The sequence below is a fragment of the Microcaecilia unicolor genome, chromosome 12, assembly GCF_901765095.1.
Source record: "Microcaecilia unicolor chromosome 12, aMicUni1.1, whole genome shotgun sequence".
Taxonomy (NCBI): domain Eukaryota; kingdom Metazoa; phylum Chordata; class Amphibia; order Gymnophiona; family Siphonopidae; genus Microcaecilia; species Microcaecilia unicolor.
Genome location: NC_044042.1, coordinates 22,964,478 through 22,991,376, shown reverse-complemented (window position 1 = coordinate 22,991,376; position 26,899 = coordinate 22,964,478). Strand labels below are relative to the sequence as shown.

General features: G+C 43.7%; 1 protein-coding gene across 2 annotated transcripts in view; it reads right to left on the bottom strand.

Annotated features, from left to right (window-relative positions):
* LGR6 (leucine rich repeat containing G protein-coupled receptor 6) overlaps positions 1-26,899 on the bottom strand; it is a 236,033-nt gene that overhangs the window by 66,682 nt on the left and 142,452 nt on the right. For both annotated transcript variants that reach the window (XM_030221817.1, XM_030221818.1), the window contains exon 4: positions 12,175-12,246. In XM_030221817.1, the coding sequence (XP_030077677.1) occupies positions 12,175-12,246 (72 nt within the window). The remainder of the gene's footprint in view (positions 1-12,174; positions 12,247-26,899) is intronic.

Sequence of the window (26,899 nt, the reverse complement as noted above, 5' to 3'; positions counted from 1 at the left end):
ACGCGAGCTTTACCGCTTGCACTTCTGGGACTACCGCCGGCCCAACGCGGCCACCAGCGGTAGTCCTGCCCAAAGCGCGCACCATTTCCAGGGGAAAAAGAAAACGCACGGAAATGGCTTGCGTGGTGATAACCCGGCGGTAATTGGGCATTGCCGTGCGCTGCCCAGATACTGCCAGGTTAGCGCGGGAGCCCTTATCGCCACTTCATTGGGTGGCAGTAAGGGCTCCCTGCCGCATGGCCATGCGGTAAGAGTTCTCTTATTGTATGGTCATGTGTGTTGGGGGCTTTTTTACCCACTGCGGCAAAAAGGGTCCTGGCACGTGGGAAAAATGGCCGCTGCTGCTAGAACAGGGACCTTTTTCCCCGCAGCTTGGTAAAAGGGCCCCTAAATATAGGAAACTAGGAATGTATATTCCTTTGAAACAACATAGGGAATTTCACCCCACCCCCCCAAAAAAAAAACTGGGGCCCTTTCACTAAGTTGCAGTATACACTGTCACATGGTTACTGCAGCTAAAGATGCCTTACCGTGGGGTGCGCTCAGCAGGGGCGTAGCTACGTGGGGCCACGTAGATTTGGCCCTGCCCCCCCCCCGCCGACGCCCCTCCCACCGCCAACCCGCTGTCGCTGTCGGGTACCTTTGTTGGCAGGGGACCCCAACCCTGCCAGCTGAGGTCCTCTTCTCCGGCGCAGCCATGTTGCTGATCTGCAAGGCTTTGTTCTGTTTCTGTGAGTCTGACGTACTGCACGTGACGTCAGGCTCACAGAAACAGAACGAAGCCTTGCAGATCAGCCAGCAACGCGGCCGCACCGGAGAAGAGGACTTAGGCTGGCGGGGGTTGGGGTCCCCCGCCAACAAAGGTACCCGACGGTGACGGCAGCAGCAGGGAAGGGGGGGTCAAAAGGGTTGGCGCCGGGGGGGTCAAAGTTGGTGGTGGTGGTGGCGGCGGCGGCAGGGGGGGTCAAATATTGGGGGGGGTCGGTGGCGCTGGGGGGGGGGGCTAAAATGTGCCTCCTCATCTCAGGCTCTGGACCTCCCTCCCACCGAAGTCTGCCTACACCCCTGGCGCTCAGGTGTCCCACGGTAGTTTTGGGATAGGCACATACTACCCACATGCTAAAAAGTTTATTTTTTTTTAGTGCTGGGGGTGGGTCTGGAGGGTGGAAAGTGGGCATATTCTGTGCTAAACAGCCCAGCTCCATTGCCATGCGCTAACCGATTAGCACATGGTTAGACTGTCCTTCTTTGTTAGATTGTACAGCGCTGCGTAACCCTGGTAGCGCTTTAGAAATGTTAAATAGTAGTAATAGTACAAAATAGGTGGCAGTTAAGGGCTTATGAAAAAATTAGTGCATGGCCATTAATAGAAAAATCAGCCATTTTATGCCTGCATTAAAAATGGCTTTAGTGCACAAGAATGACCCATGTAAGGATGTACTAAGGTCACTTTTCACCGTAGCTTAGTAAAAGGGCCCCTTTCTTCTTTTCCTTGTGTCATAAATAGTGCACACTTTTCGCAAATATTGTGTGAATTGTCTACAAAACAGTATGCATTATTTGCAAAGAGCGAGCACTCTTCCAGTAGTGCAAAGAGTGCGCGCATCTATGTACTATTAAAAAAATTGTGCATACTTTTCACAAATAGTGCACAATATTTACAACATTGCTTCCCCAATTAAAAAGAGTTTTAAAAACCCAGAATAACAAGAATTAGTATAAATAAGAAATAAAACAAAACATATTTAAAAGTAAAAGATGAGAGAATTGAAAGCCTCAGTACCTTCTGTGAAATGCGGGGGGGGGGGGGGGGGGGGGGGGGTTAGAAAGACTGAAAAGATTACAGAAGATTATAAGAGCATTTGTTGAATATAGATGAACTGAACAGAGCCAGTGGATAAAAATCAAAACTTATCAAGAATAAATAAAAGTACTTACCAGTCAGACTTCTGTCTCGCTGCACCCTAAGCCTGGAATAAATTTCCTGAGCCCCTACGTCTTGCCCCATCCTTGGCCACCTTTAAATCTAGACTGAAAGCCCACCTCTTTAACATTGCTTTTGACTCGTAACCACTCGCCTCCACCTACCCTCCTCTCCTCCTTCCTGTACACATTAATTGATTTGATTACTTTATTTTTTGTCTATTAGATTGTAAGCTCTTTGAGCAGGGACTGTCTTTCTTCTATGTTTGTGCAGCACTGCGTACGCCTTGTAGCGCTATAGAAATGCTAAATAGTAGTAGTAGTAGTAATATCATTTTTATAGACAGTTAGGGACATTATGGAATTAGCTTGCTGTCTCCGTTACTAGAGGCCACGTTTCCACCATACTCCACCTCTGGGTGTGAGGATAAGGATCCTGTGTCTTATCTAAGCCGATAATAACATTAAGGGGCCATTTTATTAAGGAAGGCACCTACGCGCATTCAACATGCGCCAAATTAGAGTTACCGCCCAGTTATCGTGTCCCCCTTGCGGTAATTTCAATTTTGGCGCACGTCCACTAGGCGCGTCTGAAAAATATTTTTTCTTTTCTGGCGCATGGCAGCTATTCGCATCAATTGGCATTTGACATGTGTAGACCATTACCACCCGGTTACCACGTGAGACCTTACCACTAGGTCAATGGCTTGCGGTAAGGTCTTAGACCCACAATGGACATGCGGCAATTTTCATTTTGCTTCACGTCCATTTTTGGCAAAAAAAAAAAGGGCATTTTTTGTAGGTGTGCTAACAAATAATTCTGCATGTGCCCAAAACATGCGTCTACACTACCGTAGGCCATTTTTCAGTGCACCTTAGTGAAAGGACCTCTAAGAGATGTGCAAACAATATCTAGCAGCAGATAAACATATAAACAGAGAAGTTGACAGCAGATAAAGGCCATATAGTAACATAGTAAATGACGGCAGATAAAGACCTGAACGGTCCATCCAGTCTGCCCAACAAGATAAACTCATTTTACTTGATATGTGATACTTTATATATATACCCGAGTTTGATTTGTCCCTGCCTTTCTCAGGGCACAGACCATAGAAGTCTGCCCAGTACTGTTCTTGTACTAAGTTCTGAAGCGAACATCAAAGCCCCTTAAAATTTACACTCCAGCCCATCCCTATCTATTCAGTCACGATCAGGGCGTAGACCGTAGAAGTCTGCCCAGCTCCTGTTTTGTTTCCCAATTACCGGCGTCGCCACCCAATCTCCGCTAAGATTCCATGATCCATTCCTTCTAAACAGGATTCCTTTGTGTTTATCCCACGCATGTTTGAATTCCATTACCGTTTTCATCTCCACCACCTCCCGCAGGAGGGCATTCCACATATTCACCACCCTCTCTGTGAAAAAATACTTCCTGACATTAGTCCTGAGTCTGCCCCCCTTCGACCTCAATTCATGTCCTCTAGTTCTACCGCCTTTATATGGTCTATCCAGTCTGTTCATCCATACCATCTACTATTTCTTCCTATCCCTGAGAGATCCCATGTGCTTGTCCCACACTTTCTTGAATTTATATACCATCCTTGTCTCCTGCAATTCATTCCACACATAGATCACCCTTTCTATAAAGAAGTATTTCCTTAGATTACTCCTGAGCCTACCTCCTTTAAATTTTATCTCACTCCATAGTTTCCTTTCAGTTCAAAGAGTCTTACCTTCTATGCGTTTTTGCCATGGATATATTTAAATGTCTCTATCACATCTCCTCTCTCTCTCTCTCACTGTTCTTCCAAAGTATACATACTGAGACCATTAAGCAGAGCCGTAGCGAGGGGAGCTGACACCCGAGGCGGGTCGCCGCTGCGCACCCTCCTCCCACTGGAGTACACCCCCCCCCCCCCGGGGCGCATACCCCCCCCCCCCCCCGGAGCGCATACCTGCGGCGAGGGACGGGCGGGAGGGCCGATCCGCCCCGACTGCACGTTGCTGGGGTGTGTCGGCTCCGCGCTGATTCACTGCTCTCTCTGCCCCCGGAACAGGAAGTAACCTGTTCCAGGGCAGAGAGGGCAGTGCACCAGCGTGGAGCCGACACCCCCCAGCGGCGTGCACCAGGGGCGGACCGCCCCCCGCCCCCCCCTTCCTACGCCACTGCCATTACGTCTGTCCCCATAGGCTTTATGTCTATTAAAATGTTTTATTATGTATTGTCTTGCCATTGTAAGTATACTTTGTCTTGTTATATGAATATTTTTACTGCTGTAATTGTTTATTGCTTATGTTTGAATTATTCTTACTCTACACCACCTTGAGTGAATTCTTTCAAAAAGGTGATAAATAAATCCTAATACATAAAATGAGACCATTGATCATTTTTAGACTGACTCCATCCTGTTTCTGTCTTTTTGAAGGTGTGGTCTCCAGAATTATACACAGTACTCTAAATTGTGCCTCACCAGAGAATTATACAAAGGTATTATCACCTCCTTTTTCCTGAAGGCAATTCTCTCCCTATTCTCCTAAGCATCCTTCTGGCTTTTCACTGTGAGCCCTCCAAAACTCACCAGAAACCCACAGTACCCAAATACAGGTGCCCCCTTCACCAATAAGTGCTATTGTAGTGGTGTACAATTGGGGGAAGTGGGTTTTGGGTAGGTTTTGGAGGGCTCAGCAGACATGATAAGGGAGCAATGGTAAGATGTGTACCTGGGAGTATTTATATGAAGTCCACGGCAGTGCCTCCTAGGGTGCTCTACTGCTCTCCTGGGATGTCTGGAGGACCAGTCTGCTAAAAATGCTGGCCCCTCCTACATCCCAGTGGCTTGATTTTCTACGTTTTTCACTTGTACATATTTTTTTCGAAAATGGTCTGTAAAAGTAATGCACAGAGCACAAACCCTTGCTACAAACGATATTTTTTGAAAAAGAAAAAGATAGATGTTTTGCGGTTTCAAAAATGGCCATATTTCCTATTTGGATTTTGGAAGTTCAGTCAAAATGTTTAAAGTCTGACTTAGATGTTATATTGAAAATGCCCCTCCTAGCAATCTGCAGAGGAATGTCACAACAACTAAACAAGCACCGACAGACAGATGCCATCAGCAACGTGTTATAAATAAAGACTAATTATATGGAGAACTGAAGCCATATACCACATTTCTACAGGGGGTGCCACATGAAGGGCTGCCAATATCCCTCAAATGAGACTTATGGCACCCTTGCAGAAATGTGGTATAAGGCTTCAGTTCTCCATATAGGGCTCTTAATTAATCTTCATTTACAGCAGGGGGAGCCACAGGGTAGGGCAGAGACTTGTTAGTAGAATCAAAGGAGAAGAAGCTACCCAGAAGTCACCAGTCTTTCAACTTTCAGGCATCCTAGTATGAACTTCACATTGTTGGTAACTGGCTCAGATGGTCCTGTACCCTCATCCAGAAATCACAGTATTAAGGATCAAACCACATGGGAGGGAGACAGCAGAGGAAACACTACACCCTTAATTGAGGACAGGCAGGGAGCTGGTGGCACTCTGCCATCCCAAATTACACCAAAATAAACAAAGATTATTCCATCTGCAGAAAAAAGCAGCTGAACTCAAAGTACAAATTAAGCCCATTATACCCATGGAAGCCCCAAAAAGCCCAAACATGAATTTCTTTAGTTTAATATTATTATTCTTATATGAAACAGAAATCCAAGGCTGTTTTTCACTTGATCTTTTAATTCACAAACACATACATTTTTTGTTTGTGCCCTTCTCTTTGGCAAAGCCATAACTATCATTTCTAGCACCTGTTGCTTCGAAATACCTGAGGGGTTTTCCTCCCGCCCTATCTTCTGCTGGCAAGAGAACAGAACAGCACCCTCCTCCCAACCCCAATATGCTCCAGGTAAGAGCTGTAACCACAAAGCCATTAATTAACCTGACACACGACTCTCACACATCAAGTTTGGCACAGGACTGCTATAGCTCCAATGCAAACCACTCTCCACTACGCACCAACTCTACTTCTCCCACCTCCTGCTGTTAGAAAGCTCATTCTGTAACTTGTCTAGACAATGTAACTGAGTTCTGCTTCTAGTGTGTGGGTTCTAAATTTGGACTAGGCGCTCCTATGCATGATGGCATGCTTCAGTGGTGGTGGGGGAGACAGAAGAAGAGGGTGATTTAGCACCACAACAACATGGCAGAGCGGAGTGTGTGGCCGAGTGGTTAGAGCACCGGTCTTGAAATCCAGAGGTGGCCGGTTCAAATCCCACTGCTGCTCCTTGTGATCTTGGGCAAGTCACTTAACCCTCCATTGCCTCAGGTACAAACTTAGATTGTGAGCCCTCCTGGGACAGAGAAATATCCAGAGTACCTGAATTGGAATGTTGCTAGTGGAGGAGTAGCCTAGTGGTTAGTGCAGTGGAACATCGAACGTTGCTACTATTTGAGATTCTACATGGAATGTTGCTATTATTGGTGATTCTACATGGAATGTTGCTGAGTGGAGGAGTGGCCTAGTGGTTAAAGGACCAGTCTTGCAATCCAGAGGTGGCCAGTTCAAGTCACTTAACTCTCCATTGCCTCAGGTACAAACTTAGACTGTAAGCCCTCCTGGGACAGAGAAATATCCAGTGTACCTGAATGTAGCTCACCTTGAGCTCCTACTGAAAAAGATGTGAGCAAAATCTAAATACATAAATATATGGAATGTTGCTACTATTGAAGATTCTAGATGGAATGTTGCTAGTGGAGGAGTGGCCTAGTGGTTAGAGCATCGGTCTTGCAATCCAGAGGTGGCCAGTTCAAGTCACTTAACCCTCCATTGCCTCAGGTACAAACTTAGATTGTTAGCCCTCCTGGGACAGAGAAATATCCAGTGTACCTAAATGTAACTCACCTTGAGCTACTACTGAAAAGGTGTGAGCAAAAATCTAAATAAATAATACAATAAATGTTTGTTCAACTATTGTACTGGAAGAAAGTCCTGGATGATCTTCCAATTCTTTAAAGTATGCTTAATCAGGGGGTATCATGGATTGCAGTGAAAGCACTCAGACGCAATACCTGAAAAAACTGATTTGACGTATATGTAAACAATCTATATTTACAAGCTGTTCCACAAGCATGCTTTGAGTGTATACAGGTTTTAATTATCTGTACTGGGCACAGCAGGTCCCACTCCAAAACCCAGTCGTACAACTTTATAGTAATCCAAACAGTCATCAAGACTTGTAACTAAAGTTGCTCCTTGCAGTTAACTTGGCCTTCTTGGGAGCCTGATGGAGCTACTTCACCACTCTCTGCTCATTGGCTGTATTCTCCCCTCTTTGTTTCTATGTTCCATTGAGAAAATACTCTAGCCCCTCTCCCTTATATTTCCTACCAGTTACCTCTCACCTGGAGTGGAGGAGTTGTCTAAGGGTTAGAGCCAGAGGTTGTGAACCAGGGAAGCGAGGGTCAAATCCCCCCTGTGGTCCCTTGTGACCTTGGGCAAAATCACTTGACCCTCTACTACCTCAGATACAAAAATTCCCTTATTTGGCAGACTGACGCCCACTTATTGACCCAAGGTGCTAAGTTGGGTTGAGCCGTATGCTCAGCAGGAACTGTGCTCCCTCTTAGCAGTCATCTTGGATCTGATCATCATCCTCTATTGCTATCAAATGATATCATTTAATTGAGCATATTATTGTATTTTTAAAAGACATCAAAAATATTTACAATATTTACCAATAAGCATGACTATGGAGCAGAAATATACAACAGAATATCCTTTACCAATCAGATACAAAAAGTTGTTACTGTCCTCTGACATCATGGAGGTCCTGTGGTCTCACCAAAACAGGCCTGAACCAGCTGCCCAAGTTAACTGAGTTCTTTTTAGGGTTCATGTGCAAGAGCAGGACATTTCTATAATTAACTTAGGACTTCTCCACTTATAACCTGTGGAAAGACCTTCCCCTGCTCATGCTGAGCAAGCATAAAGCCAATAAGTTTTCATATAATAGAAAACATTTGTGAATTCTTCCTCCCTATCGTTATCTTTGTGGAGATTTTAATGAGTAAGAAAAACAAACAGTACCCTTGAAAATGAAGTACATATTGTCTTATCAAATCTAAACTGTAATAGAAGTTTAAACCCAAGTCCTGGAGGCAGTCTGGAAACTAACTTTAGAGTCCTCAAGATGGTCTGTCTCATTCAGAAGAACCACATCAATGTACAAAGTCTGATACCATTGATAAAATAATGGATTATCAACACTGTAAACTCAAAATAATCCAAAACTAGTCACCAGATGTACAATTTTTTGTGATGCAGCAGATTCCTTCTGCTGCCTTTGGGCTTCCAGCTGAATGAGAACTGGCTTCCACTGGGCTACAGCACTTTGTCCTTCACTGATAACCATCTGGGTTTTATATCCCTTCCCAACCTACTTAGCTCAGTCGTTGTGGCATCAGTACTTAGCTGGGAGCCAAGATTCCCCCAAAATGCATAGAGTGGGTACACTAGGAGTTGTATTGATCTAGGGGACTGTACATTTCCTCCCCTGTCTCCACAGATCCTCCAGCTTCGATTAGCCTAGGAAGCAGAGGCATGACTGAAAACAAAACAGAGTCTACCAGGCTACTGGAAAAATTCCTCAGATACTCTAGATATGGCATGTATATCCTGCCTTCTCATATGGGTTGTTCCATTTCATTCATTGATCTAAAAAATCTCCATGTTAATTATTGTTCCTTTTTAATTATTACAAATATTTTTCTTTTTAAATGTTTTCTTCTTTTTATATTTTAATCTATAATGCTGCCATCATTCAATGTGCCATTTTTACAATTAATCTGAATCAATATGGACCAATTAAGCACTTAACTTTCAAACCCAACAGGGCCACCATTTCCTCTTCATAAATGTGGTTAATAAACTCCCAATAAATCAATCACTAAATAAACTTAGGGGAGAGGAGGGGCAGGGAAGATGTAAAATAGAGGGGCATAATCAAACGTCGCCGGCCAAATAGATCGCCGGCGATCTATGATGGCGGCGGCGCTACAGGTTGCCGGAACCGTATTATCGAAAAAGATGGCCGGCCATCTTTTTTGTCGATAATATGGTTTAGCCCGGCCAAATGCCTTGGAGTTCGCCAGGTTTGAGATGGCCGAGTTTGTTTTTCAGCGATAATGGAAAGTTATGTCGGCCATCTCAAACCCCGGCCAAATTCAAGGCATTTGGCTGTCGGAGGAGCCAGCATTTTTTGTGCACTGGCCCCCCTGACATGCCAGGACACCCACCAGCCACCCTAGGGATCACTGCGGTGGACTTCAGAAAAGCTCCCACGTGCATAGCTCCCTTACGTTGGGAGCTGAGCCCCCCAACCCCCCCCCCCCCAAACCCACTACCCACAAATGTACTGCACCCACTAAAATTGCTCCAGGGACCTGCATACAGCCTCTAGGACTTATTGCTGCTGTATAGCTTTGGCACACCAGTTCACACCTGAAAACTAATCTCTCTGAAAAAGTCCTTTCTTGAAATAACCACATTTACTCACAGTTAACTGCAGATCAGAGGTTGTGCCCCACTGGCAAAGAGTCCCCTGGTACTAAGATTAGCAGTAGGTCAGAGCTGGCACAATAGTGTACAATACCCTCTTTCAGCACCATTCAAGGTAAGAACTACGTTCTCTAACGTGGGTAACACAGGAAAGGGAACTAAAACTGGCTTACAAAAATGGCCACTACCGTATGGACTACAACAGGAAACAAAACAGGGCACACTCTGACCCAGTTAGCAGAGGGGAAAAGCACCATGGGAGTAGAGCCCAGTACCCTACACCCACCACAATGCATTGCTAATGTGACTCTGCAGGGCACCTAACAGAAAAGGTGTCACACTCACCTGAGAGCCACATCGCAACCAGGGAAAGGCTGTCGGAGGATACAACACATTCTGCTGTCATGGAGGTGGGTACGGCATTTGAGGCTGGCATACAGGCTGGCAAAAAAGGTTTTTAGTTTTATTGTTTTAGTGTGGGAGGGGGTTGGTGACCACTGGGGGAGTACGGGGAGGTCATCCCCAATTCCTTCCGGTGGTCATCTGGTCAGTCGGGGCACCTTTTTGAGGCTTGGTCATGAAAATAAAAGGACCAAGTAAACCCGGCGAAATACTGCTTAACACCGCTTTTTTTTTCCATTATCGGCGAAAGCTGGCCATCTGGTAGCCACGCCCATGCCCGCCCATGTCCCGCCTTCGCTAATCTACCGACACGCCCCCTTGAACTTTCGCCGGCGAAGCGATGGGAAAGCGGCGATGCTGTCAAAAATGCCACTTTCGATTATACCGATTTCGCTGCTTTTAAGAAATCGTCGGCCATCTCCCGATTTGTGTCAGAAGATGGCCGGCGATCACTTTCGATTATAAGCTGTATAGTCATTTAAATATTCTGAGAGGTATTCATGCACAAGAAACAAACCCTTCCCAAGGGAATGTGATATGAAGCTGTAAGAAAGTAGGGAGAGGAGCAACATCAGGAAATATTTCTTCACCAAAATAGTGTGGATGGTTGGCTGCCCTTCCAGAGAAGGTGGTGGAGACAAAAATGATGAAATTCAAAAAGGCAAGGATATAATAAGAGACATTCAAATACCTCAAAGATATACAGTAAATACTGCAACAAATCAAACCTCTTCTAGTGGAAAAAGCTTATAATATGAGGCTCAAAGAAGGTAGATTCAGGAGGAACATTAGAAAATATTTCTTCATGGAAAAGGTGGTGTTTATATGGAATGGACTCTAGAGGGAGATAGCGGAGATTCAAGATGGCTGAGGATAAGCATAGAATCTCCTTAGTTATAAAGGAATAAAGGGAAACAATGATCAACTAGGATCCAAGGTATTGTATCAGCAAAGGCCTTATGATCCATATCTGCTCTCATATTTTGTTTCCATGGTTGCACCTATGCTTAGTTTAACTCTTCGGAGCCAAAGAATAAGCACCCCGGCTCTATCAATTTCTCATTTTTTATTAGTTTGGTTTCCTAAGGGTTCTTTTGCTAAGGTGTGCTGCCAAAACCTATACCTCATCACCACATTAAATAAAGAGGAACTCAATCTTTCATTATTGAATGCCCTGCCAGAATCAAGATGACATATTGCTTTGAAGCAGTGGCCCACCTCAGAATATGAATGAAGTTGGAAGGCAGTTCTGGGTTATTGTGTTGACAAAATGTGGGCTGAAGGAAGGGGAGGGAAGGTTTTCTGAGAATCTAATTATCTGGGGGGTGGGGGGGGGGGGTCACACAAACTAATTATGGCTGTTTGTTGGCAAGAAACAGCACAATATACCTCAATCTCCAGCATCAGCCAAACCCACAAGGATATCAAAGAGGGTTTGGGTGGGGTTTTGTCAAACAATTTCACTTTGTAGAGAATTTAAAAAGAAAAGGAAAGGAGGGAACACAATTTAAATTGTAAAGATAGACCTTGATTTTGGGAAGGTCCTAAATCCCAGTATTAATTAATTATACTACTGGCCAAGTGATGTCACTGTAGCACCAGATATGGTTACCAAGAGCAATATAAGCTAGTGCTGGTTTTACTCCACTGTATTTATAAAATGCTATAGAAGCCGAAACTACATGTCAATAGCTGCAATGAAACAAAACCAGGAATGGCTGAGTCTGACCTGGATGATCTAAGGTCGAACTAAATGTTGGAGATTTGGGCGTCCCCGACCATATCGAAATGAAAGATGAACGCCCATCTAGTTTCGATAATACGGGTTTCCCCGCCCCTTCGCAGGGATGTCCTGCGAGGACGCCCTCAGGAAAACTTGGGCGCCGAGTTCGATTATACCCCTCTATAGGTTCAATTCTGTTTCCGAAGGAGATAAAGACCCTTTGGAAATTGAAAATAGAGATTTATGAACAAGTTTATACATATTAGAAATGATTTTACCTTCAATTATAGTTTTGTTATATAAGTGAAGAGAAGCTTGTTCTTGGAGGTTGGAAATAGAAATTGAACTTTTCTTTATAGTATGGATAAGTCTTAGCCAGTTAAAATATTGAGATTGCGGCAGGTTAAATACTTGAGACAGGTGAAATATTTTAACTCAAACTAATACTGGAATTCTGGTCAAGAGACAGCAGATCCAGTGATCAGCAATTAGAAGGTACTGTTGCTGGTTAAGCAGTAGAAACCCTGGTATCACTCTTTATTAGAAGGGGCTTGCTATACCATGACTTACAGAGACTGGAGATTTGGAAGGTCTCTCAAGGCCTCGGCTGGGATTCTTCTTAACTGGTTGTTTTGCAGCATTCTAGAATGAGAAGACAGAAATAAAGGTTAATGGTTTGTTCGGTTTTATTGTTTAAATTTCTCTCTTAAAATCTAATTGGATTTGTTCACCATTGTTAGCTCTGCTGCTCTATCACATATCTCCATTCTAGGAAGACTGAAAACCGATTATTTTTTCAAAGCCTTCAAGGCTGGACCATAAACCAGAACAGGAGAGGATTATATGGTGTTGGTTATACACAGGCAGGGTTGGTTATGCAGGAAAATTAATTTTGTTTTAACAAAGAAACAGAGAATGTAATGGCAGAGAAGAACCCTAAGACTAATCTTGTTTGCCCAATTTACTTCCTGTGGCAATGCCATTGACCTTAGTTGATCTCAGGTTTCCCCTTGACTTCCCAACTGTGCTTATCCCATGATTTTTGGAATTCCATTACTGTTTTTGTCTTCAGCACCTCCATTGGGAAGCCATTCCATTTTATACACAGTGGCTTCTCCATAGGGATACCTAGGTTGTCCCTATTATCTGACCCCAGCTCCAGAAGATAATTTGACACACATTTTTCTTAAAGCTGTATTTGGACATAGCAAACCTGGAAATCATCTATATTGATATGAACCTAATGGCTTTGTGATACTGTTTCTGAATGCTATATAACCTTAGGAGGACAAAATTAGCATGGCTATTTTCTTAAATAGTCATGGAATATCTTCGCACAACCTGCTGCCCTTGCTGTTCATACCTATAGAGTTGTCCCCTTGAGCTCCGACTACCTCCATTCTCCTTTCCAACTAGGTCTGCTCAAACTATCGTACTTTCTATGTGTGTATATTTTGTGTACCATACCCAAAGTACTTTTGGCCACCGCAAGAGACTTCAAAACAAAAACTCACAAGGTACATTCCATGTCAAAGAGAAGCAAATGTGTATCATGGAAACATGGTCCTCCCAGATATGGTGGGTCCAAACCTCAGGTCACCAATGGTATGCCAAGGCTTGGAAAGCATATAAATTTTATAGAGTTTGAAAATAAGCGAAAAGCACAAGCTTGAACAGGGGTTCTCAACCCAGTCCTCAGGGCATATCCAAGCTAGTCAGTTTTTCAGGATATCCACCATAAATATGGATTAGATTAGGGTTGTCCAACCTCGGTCCTCAAGGGCCGCATTCCAGTTGGGATTTCAGGATTTCTATTTCTGGTTTAGGTTTGGAAAATTTTGAATGTGCACTAAATTGACTTTACATGTATTAAATCTCCAAATTAATGTGTATAAATTTAATATATGCATGTTAAAAATATTTTAGGTGTTTTGAGTAGTAGTAGTGATCAATTTTTACATGTATTAATTCTGAAACAACCAAAACATTATTCAAAATTCTGCACAAAATCTGAATATGATCCAAAAATAACCAAAAATTCAGTTACACTTTAACCATTCTTTTTTTTTTTTAATTTATAGAGTTAACTAATAAACATACAATACAAAATAACAATGGCAAAAAGCCAGAGTACACAAAAAGCCTAAAAAAAAGTATAACATTCAAACATAACTCCAATTTTTAAAATTTTCTTCCAGTCATCACAAAGAAAAACCCACCCTTTCCCCAACAACACCCCAACCATTCTATACTGTAATACTATATTACAGACACTACATAAAAGAAATGTTTAGAAGTTTATATTAAATCACCCTGTGTGGTGACTGTTTATTTGAATCCAGAGGCAGAATCTGGCACTTTAGGCTCTGAAGGTAAACCTTTCCCCCACGATGGAAAACCCTTGTATGACTGAGGAAATGAGTCACGACTCAGCCTGGTATCAAGTGGTCCCTCTTGTTCAAAGAGAATGCCAGAGAGGGGCATTATACTTTCATATAAATCCCACAGCAAAGTGAAGACCCTGGTTCCACTAAAAGATCTCTGGACCAAAGATTTTAAAGTGAATCACAAGAAAAAGCCCCACTTTACTCAAAGCAAAATAAACTTTTCTATCCAGACTCAAGGCAACTATTAAGGAATACAAAGATTGGAAAGAAAATGAGATGGAATAACACCTGGAAGATAATATAAGATTTATGTGTATATAATTTATTCTTTATTAAGTATATTTTTATAGCAATTCAGGAACTTTCTGATTTTTCATAATAAAGAGGTTAAGGCAGAATAAAAATAATACAACGCAGTGCATTTTTTCTGGTACTCAAATACCAGGCCATTTGTCAGGGGTGAGCTGATCAATGAGGGACCCACCCCACAACAGCCAGGCTCCTTGCAACTAGCCACGGAAATCTGTGAAAAGGCAGAATTGGTGTGAAGAGCCTGGGCTCTTTCATTAATACTTGGGGACCGTGGGTCAATTTTAGTGGGCAATGGAAAACGCGCTGGTACTCAGTACCCCTGAGTATCCCCTGAGAAAAAAGCCCTGATACAGTGAAACATAACTGTGCAAGTTAATGAAAATTCAAGGACCAGGGTCATCTTAAGAAGCGGAAGGGAGGGAAACACAAAAGGACAGTGGATTTTAGGAATAGGCCTGTCTTATGGTGGAAGTGATAGCAGCCAGAACAGTGGCAGAATTCAAGCATGCATGGGACAGACACAAAGGGACCTTAATGGTGGTTAAGAAGAGATCAAGAGTGCAAGAGAAGGGAGAGGACCACAAACTGAGTAAGACTCTAGGCTGTAAGATAGACAGATACATTGGTAGACTGGGTGGAACCAATGGTGCTTATGTTCAAAGCCCTTCTATGTTAAATTAGAGATAGCAAAGTAACTCCAACGTCATATTCAACCTTAAAAAAATGACAAGCTCTGTGATTTTTTTTGTCGGTTGTCATCTCCAGTTGGGATTGTAATCTTAGACAACATAGAATGGGGCAGTACTTTGTTCTACATCGTGATAAATATGCATCTTGAAATGGCACTGGAAGAGCATTGATCCCAGTGATCATTACTACATATAAACCACAAATTGTCATTTGTGAATTACTCTACCAATCTCTTCTCACTGTGGCATTATTATACAGCTTAGGAAATGTTACATTTTGATCTGGACTTGGAAGAAAATCTCATTTGTTTTGAGTCCTCTGGCACTCAGCACTTTGAGCCTCTGTTTGGCTCTTGCCAATTTGCCAAAGGCCAAGAGCAACATTCTCTTTCCCACCCCCTTCCCCAACTGACATTCAACCTCTCCCACATCTCCCTTCCCAGTTAAGCCACAGTAGGTAGAACAAGAGAAAGTGAATCAAACGTATCTAGTTGTTTTTCTTTTCCATTCCAGGTGTCAGTTAAACCCTCAAGCAGAGAGATTTCCCTTCCTTTATTGTGCTTGGTACTAAGAGGTCGGATTCCATATCATTGCACACAAAAAGCCAGACAGTGGAATCTGATTGTTTACAGACTTTTTTTCATATACTATAGCAGCTTGATTGGTCGGTCATCTCTTTAACCAGCATACCGAGTGCTCCAAAACTTGCAGAAATTCATGGATTGTGAATTACCAAGCGAGAGAAGTCAATGGGGCCGATTTTTCTGAAATAATGGAACAAAACAAAAACATCCAGGGCTATAAGTTGGACGTTTTGGTCTAGACATGTTTAATTAACCAATAAGCCATAAAAAAGTGCCCTTAATGATCAGATGACCACTGTAGGAATAAAGGAATGACGCCCCCTTACTCCTTGAGTAGTCACTGACCTCCTTCCACCCTGCAAAGATGGAAATTAAACAGTACATACCAGCTTCAGATGTTATGGCCAGTCCTATTAGAGCAGCAAAGCAGGTTCTTGGAATAGCCTAGTGGTCCATGTAGTGCTCTGTAGAGAAGGTAACCCAGGCCCATAATCCACTCTAACTATTACACTTGTGGTGGAAAGTGTCAGCCCTCCCAACCCCCCCCAAAACCTACTGTACCCACATATAGGTGACACCTGCAGCCATAAGGGCTATGTAGTGGTGTATAGTTGGGTACAGTAGGTTTTTTTTGTGGGTTTTGAAGGGTCACCTTACAATATAAGGGGGTAATGGTGAGATGTGTACCTAGGACCTTTTATGTGAACTCCACTGCAGTGTCCCCATAGTGCCCCACTACTGGGATGGATCTGTGGTCAGTCTGCTCAATGGATAGATTTTGTGCATTTTTCATTTGGATTTTTTTTTGGGGGGGGGGAAATGGTACAAAAAGATAGACATACTAAGCACAACATCTAGGAAGCGGCCATTTTCAAAGAAAAAAGATAGATGTTTTTCTGGTTTGAAAAATGGTCATTTTCACTACTTGATTTCTGGATATTTCAGCATAACGTCCAAATGTAAGTGCCATTTTACTGGCCACTTGCTGTTCCTGGCTGGTTAAATGGTTTTGAATATTAGGGGCATTATGTATCTAAGGCATGGCAAATGCCTCAGTCATAATCTGTTTATTTATTAGGATTTACTTACCACCTTTTTGAAGAAATTCACTCAAAGTTTTGTACAGCAACCAACAATTACAACAGTAAAATAGTCAAATAAAAGTACACTACTTAAATTGTGAGCCCACTAGGGACAGATCCAGTACCTGTAGCATGAATCTGTAAACTGCTTAGGTCTAAGCAGTATATAAATGCTAAAATGAATGCATGAATGAATGAATGAATTATAACATAGTATGGATTTAGATTTAGCCCTGTATTGTCCCGGTAGGAAGTGGAGGTTTGCAAAAATGGTTTGATGTGATGAAATGCTGCATCATTATGAATCAATTGGAGCTGAGGCAAATCCTTTGTAGTCACACCAACATAGAATGCATTACAGTAATCCAGCCTTGATGTGATCATGGTATGAACTACTGTGACAAGCCTTGCCTTCTCAATGTACAGAGACAGAGCAGCTAATGCAGGTGATAGAGGCAATTCCTGAAGGTTGCTCGCATTTGGGGGAATCAACTTCAACCAGCGGCGTACCAAGAGCGGGGCGGTGGGGGCAGTGCACCCCGGGTGCACGCTGCTGGAGGGGTGCAGAGAGCAGCCGCGTGCCTGTCGGCTCCGCTGGTTCCCTGCTCCCTCTGCCCCGGAACAGGAAGTAACCTGTTCCGGGGCAGAGGGAGCAGGGGGCCAGCGAAGCCGAGAGCCGCGCGGCTGCTCCCAGCAGGTAAGAATGCACCTGGGGGGAGGGGGTGATGCGCCTGGGGGGTGTCATTGCGCTGGGGGGGGGGGGGGTCGTGCTGCACATCGGTGATCCACCCCGGGTGGCAGCCGACCTAGGATCGTCACAGACTTCACCAAACAGATATAAGAAAAGCTGCTTGGTTCACTGTAAACTGCACATGGGGTGTAAGGGGAAAAGTCTCATAATGTCACACAGTGCTCACAATCTGGACAAGCACTAACTATGGACACAAGTAGCCTGTGTGTGACATTATGAGACTTTTCCCCCTTACACCCCATGTGCAGTTTACAGTGAACCATGCAACCTTTTGTATATTTGTTTGGTAAAGTTTATCACTTATTTGGTGTTTCAAAGCCAATTTTTTCTTGAAGTAACAATGTATTTGGGGGATCAGCATAAATATTGAATCCAACAGTACCCCAGGGTTCCTGATCTGTGATGTAAAGGGTAGTTCATAGCTCCCAAAAGGGATTTTGATGTTAGATAAGTGACCAATTGTGTTAGGAACCCACAGGAGCTCTGTTTTTCTTGGGTTCAGACCAAAGTTTCTTGGTTTTAGCCCATTCTTGGATTGCTGTAAGACAAGCAGTCAGTTTATTCAGGGCCAAAGGTAAGTGTGATTTAATGGTTAAGAATAGTCAGGATGTTTTATGATTGATTGGTTGGTTTATTTATTTATTTATGACATTTATATCCCACATTATCCCAACCTTGAGTTCAATGTGGCTTGCAATGCGTAAGTGGTACAACTTATATAAAGTTATTCAAGTACAATATATAAAATTGTATTGTTTGAAAGCGTCGGAATGAATGGGTATTTTGAGTGCTATATATTTTGTACTGTTTGATTTTATTAAGAGTGTTTTTAATTGTAATTCACCCTGGATAAAGACGGAATAGAAATTGGTAAATAAATAAATATTATCCATGTATAGAGAGAGGTGTGTCCAGCAGAAGAAAGGAGGTGTTGATGCCCCTGTATAAGTCGTTGGTGAGGCCCTACCTGGAGTATTGTGTTCAGTTTTGGAGGCTGTATCTCGCTAAGGATGTAAAAAAGAATTGAAGCGGTGCAAAGAAAAGTTACAAGAATGGTATGGGATTTGCGTTACAAGACGTATGAGGAGAGACTTGCTGACCTGAACGTGTATACCCTGGAGGAAAGGAGAAACAGGGGTGATATGACACAGACGTTCAAATATTTGAAAGGTATTAATCCGCAAACAAACCTTTTACGTAGATGGGAAGGCGGTAGAACTAGAGGACATGAAACGAGATTGAAGGGGGGCAGACTCAAGAAAAATGTCAGGAAGTATTTTTTCACTGAAAGAGTGGTGGATACTTGGAATGCCCTCCCGCGGGAGGTGGTGAAGATGAAAACGGTAACGGAATTCAAAAATGCGTGGGATAAACATAAAGGAATCCTGTTCAGAAGTAATGGATCCTCAGAAGCTTGGCAGAGATTGGTGGCAGAGGCAGGGCTAGTGCTTGGCAGACTTCTACGGTCTATGCCCTGAAAATGACAGATACAAATCAAGGTCAGGTATACACATAAAGTAGCACATATGAGTTTATCTTGTGGGCAGACTGGATGGCCCGTACAGGTCTTTCTCTGCCGTCATCTACTATGTTACTATGTTACTATGTAGATGTCGAACTGAATATCCATTGATCAAATCAGCTCAGTTAGTGGCTTGAGGGTAGATATTAAATAAAATAGGTAACAGTATCAATACTTGTGGTATCCTGCAGGTACCCAAGGTGGCCATTAGATGCTGCTGAATAGTATAGGATTTGATACCCGTTCCTGCCGGTTGTTGTGTTAGCATGATAGTGTGGTCCACAGTGAAAAAAACTGTTGAGAAATCCAGCAGTACTAATGCTGAGACAAATCCCCTGTTTCGGTTTCTGTGGAGATTGACTGTCAGGGAGCATACAGTCAAGCAGAAAGATGAAATACAGTTCACAAAGTCTCTAGACTCAACACAACTATTAGATCTCCATATTTCACTGCTCAACACCTTCCACTGTACAATTTATGGCCAGCTGATTGCCCCCATGCTTTAAGAAGGTAATTGGTGTATATTCTAGCATACCTAGGGTGAGGCGGTGGGGGTGGTCTGCCCTGGGTGCCAGCAGCGAAGGGGTGCATGGAGCAGGTGTGCGCTGTCAGCTCTGCCTGTCCCCTGGCCTGGAACAGGAAGTTGAAATCTGAGGGGGGCAAGGGACTGAGAGCAGACAACAGCGCACGCCTGCTCCGTGCATCTCCTTGCTTGGAGGAGGGAGTGTGCGTGCTTCAACCGGGGGGGGGGGGGGGGGGGGGGGGGGGGGGGGGGGGGGGTTAAGGTAGGTACACCGCTGGGAGAATGACAGAGTTCCAAAAGGGCTCCCAGATATATTGCAACTTTGCGTCATGGGCAGATCTCATATCGTCAACATCCACTTTCTCAAATGTTAAAGATGTCATCAATGATCTCCATGGTAACAAAGATGGTGCCTCTTCTGACAACCATTGGAAGGAGGATATATTTTTTGCCATCAGGGCTGCCCATTTCAGAAATCCTTATGTCCCCCTCCCCCCCCCCCCCCCCCCCCGGCAAAGGAATGCACCATAGGTTTAGGCACTATTTTATAAAGATACTGTTCTTCAGGGATGGAGCTAGAGTTGCTAGCACCTCCCTGCAGCTATGCCCCAGTGTTCCATCTTCCTCCCCCCCCAGACCTGCTGCCATTCCTGCTGATGTTATCATCTCCACCCCCCCCCCCCCCCAGGTCCACTGCCATACAGCACTGACTGAAGCCTATCTTCAGAGGCCTGCACTCCAGTGCTGCAGCTTCCTGCTCCCTCTGATGACTTCCTGTTAGAAGGGGTGGGATGTACAGCACTGGAGTATGGACCCAGCGCTACAGTAAGCCAGGCAAGCATGGAGCTCCTCAAATGCTGGTGCCCTCCTGCCATGCTTACCTGGCTTACTGTGTTCAGCCGGCCCTGTGCTTCTTTATAAAATACAGAGGTAAGTGTCAGGAATCATGCCATGAATGCAAGCTTGAAAGAATGCATGTAGATTAGCATATTTATAATCTACATCTGTACTGGTGAACATCTGTGCTCTGACCAGACCATGTCTGCAGCAAAGCCTACAGTATAAGTATGCATATTCATGCTTTCATATATATTTTTACAGCTGGAGCTATTTTAGGAGTCATTCTATGCCTATATATTGCCACATTCATGGAAAAATGACTTTATAAAATGACCCCTTTATAAATGTTTAAGTAAAGCAGTGCCTCTGCCATCTAGTGGTAAAATGAGAACTTGGCAGGTATTGCGAGTGATGCCTGACTGGAAGAAGGAAGGACCATTGTGGTCAAGAAGGTGACAAATCCAGGAGGTTTGAATCAAACTACATGGGATGACAACTTTGAAAGAACAATACATTGAAATTTCTGCCCACTGTATGGTGGTATCCAAAACAGCAAACAGAATGCTAGGAATTATTAGGAAAGGGATAGAAAATAAGACCAAGATTATAATGCCTCTGTATTGCTCCAAGGTGTGACATCACCTTGAGTATTGTGTGCAATTCTGGTTGTCATATCTCAAAAAAAAGATATAGCGGTATTAGAAAAGGTTCAAAGAAGGGCAGCTAAAATAATTAAGGGGATGAACTCCTCTCATATGAGGGAAGGCTTAAGAGATTGGGGCTCTTCAGTTTGGAAAAGAGACAGCTGTGTTGGGATGTGATAGAGGTCTACAAAATCCTGATTGGTGTAGAACAGGTAAACGTGAATCGATTGCGTATTCTTTCGAAATGCAATAAGACTAGGGGACACTCAATGAAGTTACATGGTAATACTTTTAAAACTAATATTTTTTCACTCAGTGAATAGTTGAGCTCTGGAACTCATTACCAGATGATGTGGTAATAACAGTAAGTGTATCTAGGTTTTAAAAAATGTCACGCCCCTCACCTGATTCAGGAAGCCACTAGAGTCCTACTTTATGCCATGCTTAAGAGTCTTATGAGTGTTTACTTCCTGGTTGCTACACTTCCCTTTTATAGCCCTAAATGGGGCACTGACAGATGACCTCACTTCCTGGCTAGAGATATATAAAGAACTGCTCTTTATACTCCTCCTGTGCTTCAGTAACAGGCTTCCAGAGTTATGCTGCTCCAGTGTTCATTCTGTGGCAAGTTCCTGCTTCTAGTCCTGTTTGTTCCTGCCCTGCTTGCTCCTGTCTCCAGCCTTGCTGTTCCAACTACTCCCTGGCCTCAACTCTGGGCCAGTCTGCAAAGCTCTGCCTAGTCCTATGCTTCAGCCAGTCTGAGTCAGGTCCTACCTCTCCAGCTTCTGGACTCTGCCAGGTGATCCCCATCAGCAGCTGTTGATGACGGCCTGCGCAGTGTTTATGCCACACAATCTCATCACAGCCCAAGGGCTCACCTTCCCCAACCATGACCAAAAGGTTCTGGACAAGTTTCTGTCTGCTATTGAGATAGAAATGGGGAAAGCCGCTGTTGACCCCGAGATTGGTAGCATGGAGTTTTGCTACTATTTTACACCAATGACATTCTCCTACTGTACCCCACTGACCCATATAACTCAGTCCTGGGACCACTTCAAAACTGCCTAATGCAGATATCTAATTGATTAACCCAGGGGTAGGCAACTCCGGTCCGCGAGAGCCGCAGGCAGGTCAGGTTTTCAGGATATCCACAATGAATATGCAGGAGATAGATTTGCAAGCACTGCCTCCACAGCATGCAAATCTATCTCCTGCATATTCATTGTGGATATCCTGAAAACTTGACCTGCCTGTGGCTCTCGAGGACCGAAGTTGCCTACCCCTGCTCTAGTCTATGCAAGTCCAGCTTTTTTACTCTCTGCCAGTTCCGTTCGATCCGCAGATTCTTTGATACAGATGCATTCCATTCTCTCGTAATGTCAATATTAATAACAAAGCTTGATTATTGCAACATTGTTTACCTGGGATGCTCTCGCGCAAACATGAAAAGGCTACACTCCATACAAAACACGGCTATTAAACTAATTTGTCATGCACCAAAGTTTGATCATGTCTCCCCTCTGCTCCAAAAATGTCATTAGCTCCGAATAGAACAACGAATTGCATTCAAATTACTCACACTTGTTTTCAAGGCATATAGAACCGGTTAGCCAGACTACCTTTCTGTTTTTACAATACCATATTCACTGCCACGTCTTTTCCGCTCCTTAAATGATCAACAACTGGTGCTTCCCCATCCAAAACATGCACAACTCGAAAGTACTCGTCTCTATGCACTTTTCTTTGCGGCCCCTGCTCAATGGAATTTGCTTCCATTAAAGGCTTAGGACCAAACTATCTTTCAAGACCTATAAGAAACTTTTGAAAGAATGGCTGTTTGATTAGATTTCTCAACAATAATTAGTAGAGACTCCGAGGCTACCATCAGCACTGGCAAGTTTTTTTCCTTCCTTGTTCCCTTACCCCCTTCCTGTTTTATCTCCTTCCCTTCACCATATCAGGACCTGTTGTAATAGACTGTAGTTCTTTTCTTGCAGTTTTGTAAATTTTAGTGTTTTTACACCGCCCAGATCTGCTGGTCAGCTTGGGCAGTAATGAAAGCATGACTAAACTATTTAGGATTCTGACAGATACATGTGACCTGGATTAGCCACTGCTGGATGCAGGATACTGGTCTGACCTGGTATGGCTATTCTTATGTTCTAACATGCATCCCAGGAAGAAGAGGGTTAAAACACCATTTGTGAAACCAGAGGAACGTTTTTGCTTGCTGGATTTCAAATTTTGTCGTCTTGCAGTTCTGTACACTTTGGGCCCAACTTTCAGTGTCTTTTCCCATGGACAGAGTATGGAAGAAAAGCCCTTAATGAATCAGACTCTTTGTCTAGAAATCCTGAAAAACATTATAGACCAAGGTTGATCTCAAAGAGTTTCCCAGTTCTTTGCCTAGACAACTAAACAAACATGGGAGGGACCGTGTAAGACCAAGAGCTGACTGGTAAGAGAATGATTTATTTTCACAGATAGCCTTTTGAAAGATTTGTTGACTCTGCCTTACCGTTCACCCATTTGACAATATCAGTCCTCCAAGGGAGACATTTCTATTTCTAGTTTGTGTCTAATTCATCCTTTGCTCTCTTCATTTATTAAAAGACATATTACACCGGATATCCCAGTTAAGCCCGATGGCATGCTTACAATGGGCTCCTGCCCCAGGGCAACTCGTATGTCTTGTGAAACTGAATACGGGCAAGTATTAAACCATTTCTTTGTCCCATGGTGCATAAAGACAACCTGCTCTAATACAATCCTTCCCTCTGCATTCCCCTCCCCCGCCTATAACACAAAACCACTCCTAACACTGCCAAGGTACCCCAGTATTGATTCAGAGCACCCCTTTCTGTTCCAGTGTTAACACACTCACACACAGCTTACTAATGTACCTCAGTTCCGCCTTGTAGAATCCTTTTCTTATTTTTGAACTGAGATCTATACAGTTGTGTTAATGCACCTTGATACTCATCTGCAATATCCCCAGCTATTCCTATACTTAGAGCTCAGTATATTGGGGGGGAGGGGATCTCTGTCAATGCTTTGAAGCACCCCCTATTACTCTAGCACTGAGTTACATACAGAGCACCTCAGTATTCATCTTCAATACCCCCCACTATTCTGGAATCCTTCTCACACATGGCTGGTGTTAGGGCAGAAATCGGGAAGGGGGGAGCCCCTTAAGCTGGCCTTTAGCCTATACCTCCTTTAGCTGATAATTGCTTGTTAACATCCAATTGTCAGTGCTGATTAGCTAACCAATTAAGTTATATGCATTCTTATAGAATACGTTTAGATGTCTCCGCAGAAATTAAGGCGTGATATACAGAATCCAGCAGTTATTGCCTTTTAGTAAAAGAGCCGCTATGCATACTTTAAAAATCCAAACGTGTACATGCTGTTCGGTGGTGTGCTGGAACCGGTTCGCACTGGCTCATGAGAGTTGTTTAAGATTTTAAGAATTTTGGGAACCAGTTGTTACTATAGTCCCCCCATGGCTACTTTAACAACCAGCTCCCAAAATTTGGGCTTGGGCCCCCTCTTGAACTCCCTTTTATTTTGCTGGCGGGGATGCTAAGCCCCACCAGCCAAATAAATAGACTGCCACTGCTCCCCGCTGTTTGTTTCCAGCTCTGAGCAGCATGCCGGAACTTGTGCACGAGAAGTCCCAGCATGCTGCTCAGAGCTGGAAACAAACGGGGGGAGCAGTGGAAGTCTATTTATTTGTTACATTTGTATCCCACATTTTCCCACCTATTTGCAGGCTCAATGTGGCTTACATAGTACAGTAGGCGTTTGCCAAGACCGGTAGAGAAACAAATACAAGAAGATATTGTGGTCGAATAAGGGTCCGTTTCTTTCAGGCACAAAGGGGTCAAAGAGAGGGAAGGTTAGATAGTGTCCAATACGATCGTTGGGTTCACTGTGTTGCAGGATGTTGGCATCTATGTTGGGTCAATAGTGTATGCCCTTTTCAACAGGTAGGTTTTTAGTGATTTCCTGAAGTTTAGATGGTCGTAGATTATTTTCACTCCTTGTGGCAATGCGTGCCATAGTTTTGTACTTAAATAGGAGAAGTTGGATGCATAGATTGATTTGTATTTGAGTCCTTTACAGTATGGTTAGTGGAGGTTTAGGTATGATCGAGATAATCCGGAACTGTTCCTGTTTGGCAGGTCTATAAGTTCTAACATGTATCCTGGGACTACACCGTAGATAATTTTGTGGATCAAGGTGCAGATTTTGAAGGTAATGCGTTCTTTAATTGGGAGCCAATGCAGTTTTTCTCAGAGGGGTTTGGCACTTTCAAATCGTGTTTTACCGAATATCAGCCTGGCTGCTGTATTCTGGGCTGTCTGGAGTTTCTTCATGAGTTGTTCTTCGCATCCCGCGTAGATTCCATTGCAGTAATCTGCATGGCTTAGTACCATTGATTGTATTAGTTTACAAAATGTTTCTCTTGGGAAGAAGTTTCCACATTGAATGGAACATTTTCTTTATTGTGGAGTTTACTTGGCTTTCAAGAGTAAGGTTGTGGTCGATTATCCCTGCCAGTAAAGGTATGCCTAGTGCACCCACACAGTGGGAGAGAGAGAGGAATATGTTGCCCCCCCCCCCCCCCCCCACCAAATTGCAAGGCTCGCTAAGCCTGGAGAGAAAGTCTGTTGTTAAAAAAAATTTACCAACACACCACTGATACTGTTGCAATCATAGGAGCCAGCCCTGTGGGTGCCGAGCACCCTAATATTGAGGGGGTTCCTTCATTGTGTCCAGGGACGGACAATTTGTATTGTGGGTGGCACCTCCAATCATTTTGAAATGCCAGCACCTATGGTGGCAATCTCCATCCTCACTCTACCTCAACTAAATGTCAAGAAAAGCACATGGCTTGTACTGTTGCCCGCGGACAGAGAGGACAAATTTCAAAAAGCACACAATAATAGTAAGAAATGCCTTTGGAAAATTGCCTTCTGTCTGAGTGGAAAGGGTCCACAAGTAACCAGAGCATTCATCGTTTCACACTCCCCCCCCCCCCCCCCCCCCCCCCACTCTGTGATTCTTGCTGCTTTCAAACGTTGCATACTTTTCCATGCCAAGGCCTTGATGGGCCTCCAAAACCAACAAAGAAAACCAGAAAATATACAGACCCCCTTCCCCCCCCCCCTCAAAAAAAGGGCTGAATGACTTCCATAGTTTGAGTTTAAAACCCACAGTGTGTAAACCAGACCATAAAGAGCCTGTCACACAAAAGCAAACATCTCAGCCGCAGGCTGCCCGTAGCAGCGAAGTTTTCCAGTGTACGCTCTTCACTGGGAGCAAAGATCCCTGGGCTCTGCGGAACAGTGCAGTAGGCCAAACTCAGGAGAAGAGAGACAAAACCTCAAGAGAGAGAGAGAGAAAGGTGCAAGTCAGATGTCCATTTTCTGTCAAAACAAGTCAAGGGTTTCAGCAGCTGCACTGAGCTTGTCACTCTCTATTCATCTTTGCTTTTCTTGGAATGTCAAAAGACTGCAGCTGTGAAAATCGGCTGATGTGAACATCTGCACACAAAAAGCTGAGGTGTTGGGCCCAAATGCAAGTATGAATGATTGGTAGAAACCAGAGGAAGGACACTCAGGGTTCATAGCAGAGTCCTATATCCCGATTGTGGATTTCTGGCCCTATTCGGCTTCAGCTATACTGGGACAAATTCCTTTTTATTGATGAAACTAAGCTTTCCAGCTGGTTCTTTATCATTAGAAACCACATATTCAATGACCCCTGAGGCAGGCGCTGTGCGCCGAAACACATCCCATGTCGGGTCGACATTGTAGGAGATTGATGTACCATTTTGATCCTTGCTATAGAATTAAAGGATTGGTCCTGATTTTGGAGGCTCTTAGTGCATTTTCTCTCTGAGCTGTTTTGCGGACTAAATGAATGCAGACTGAATTTGTATGAATATAGGAT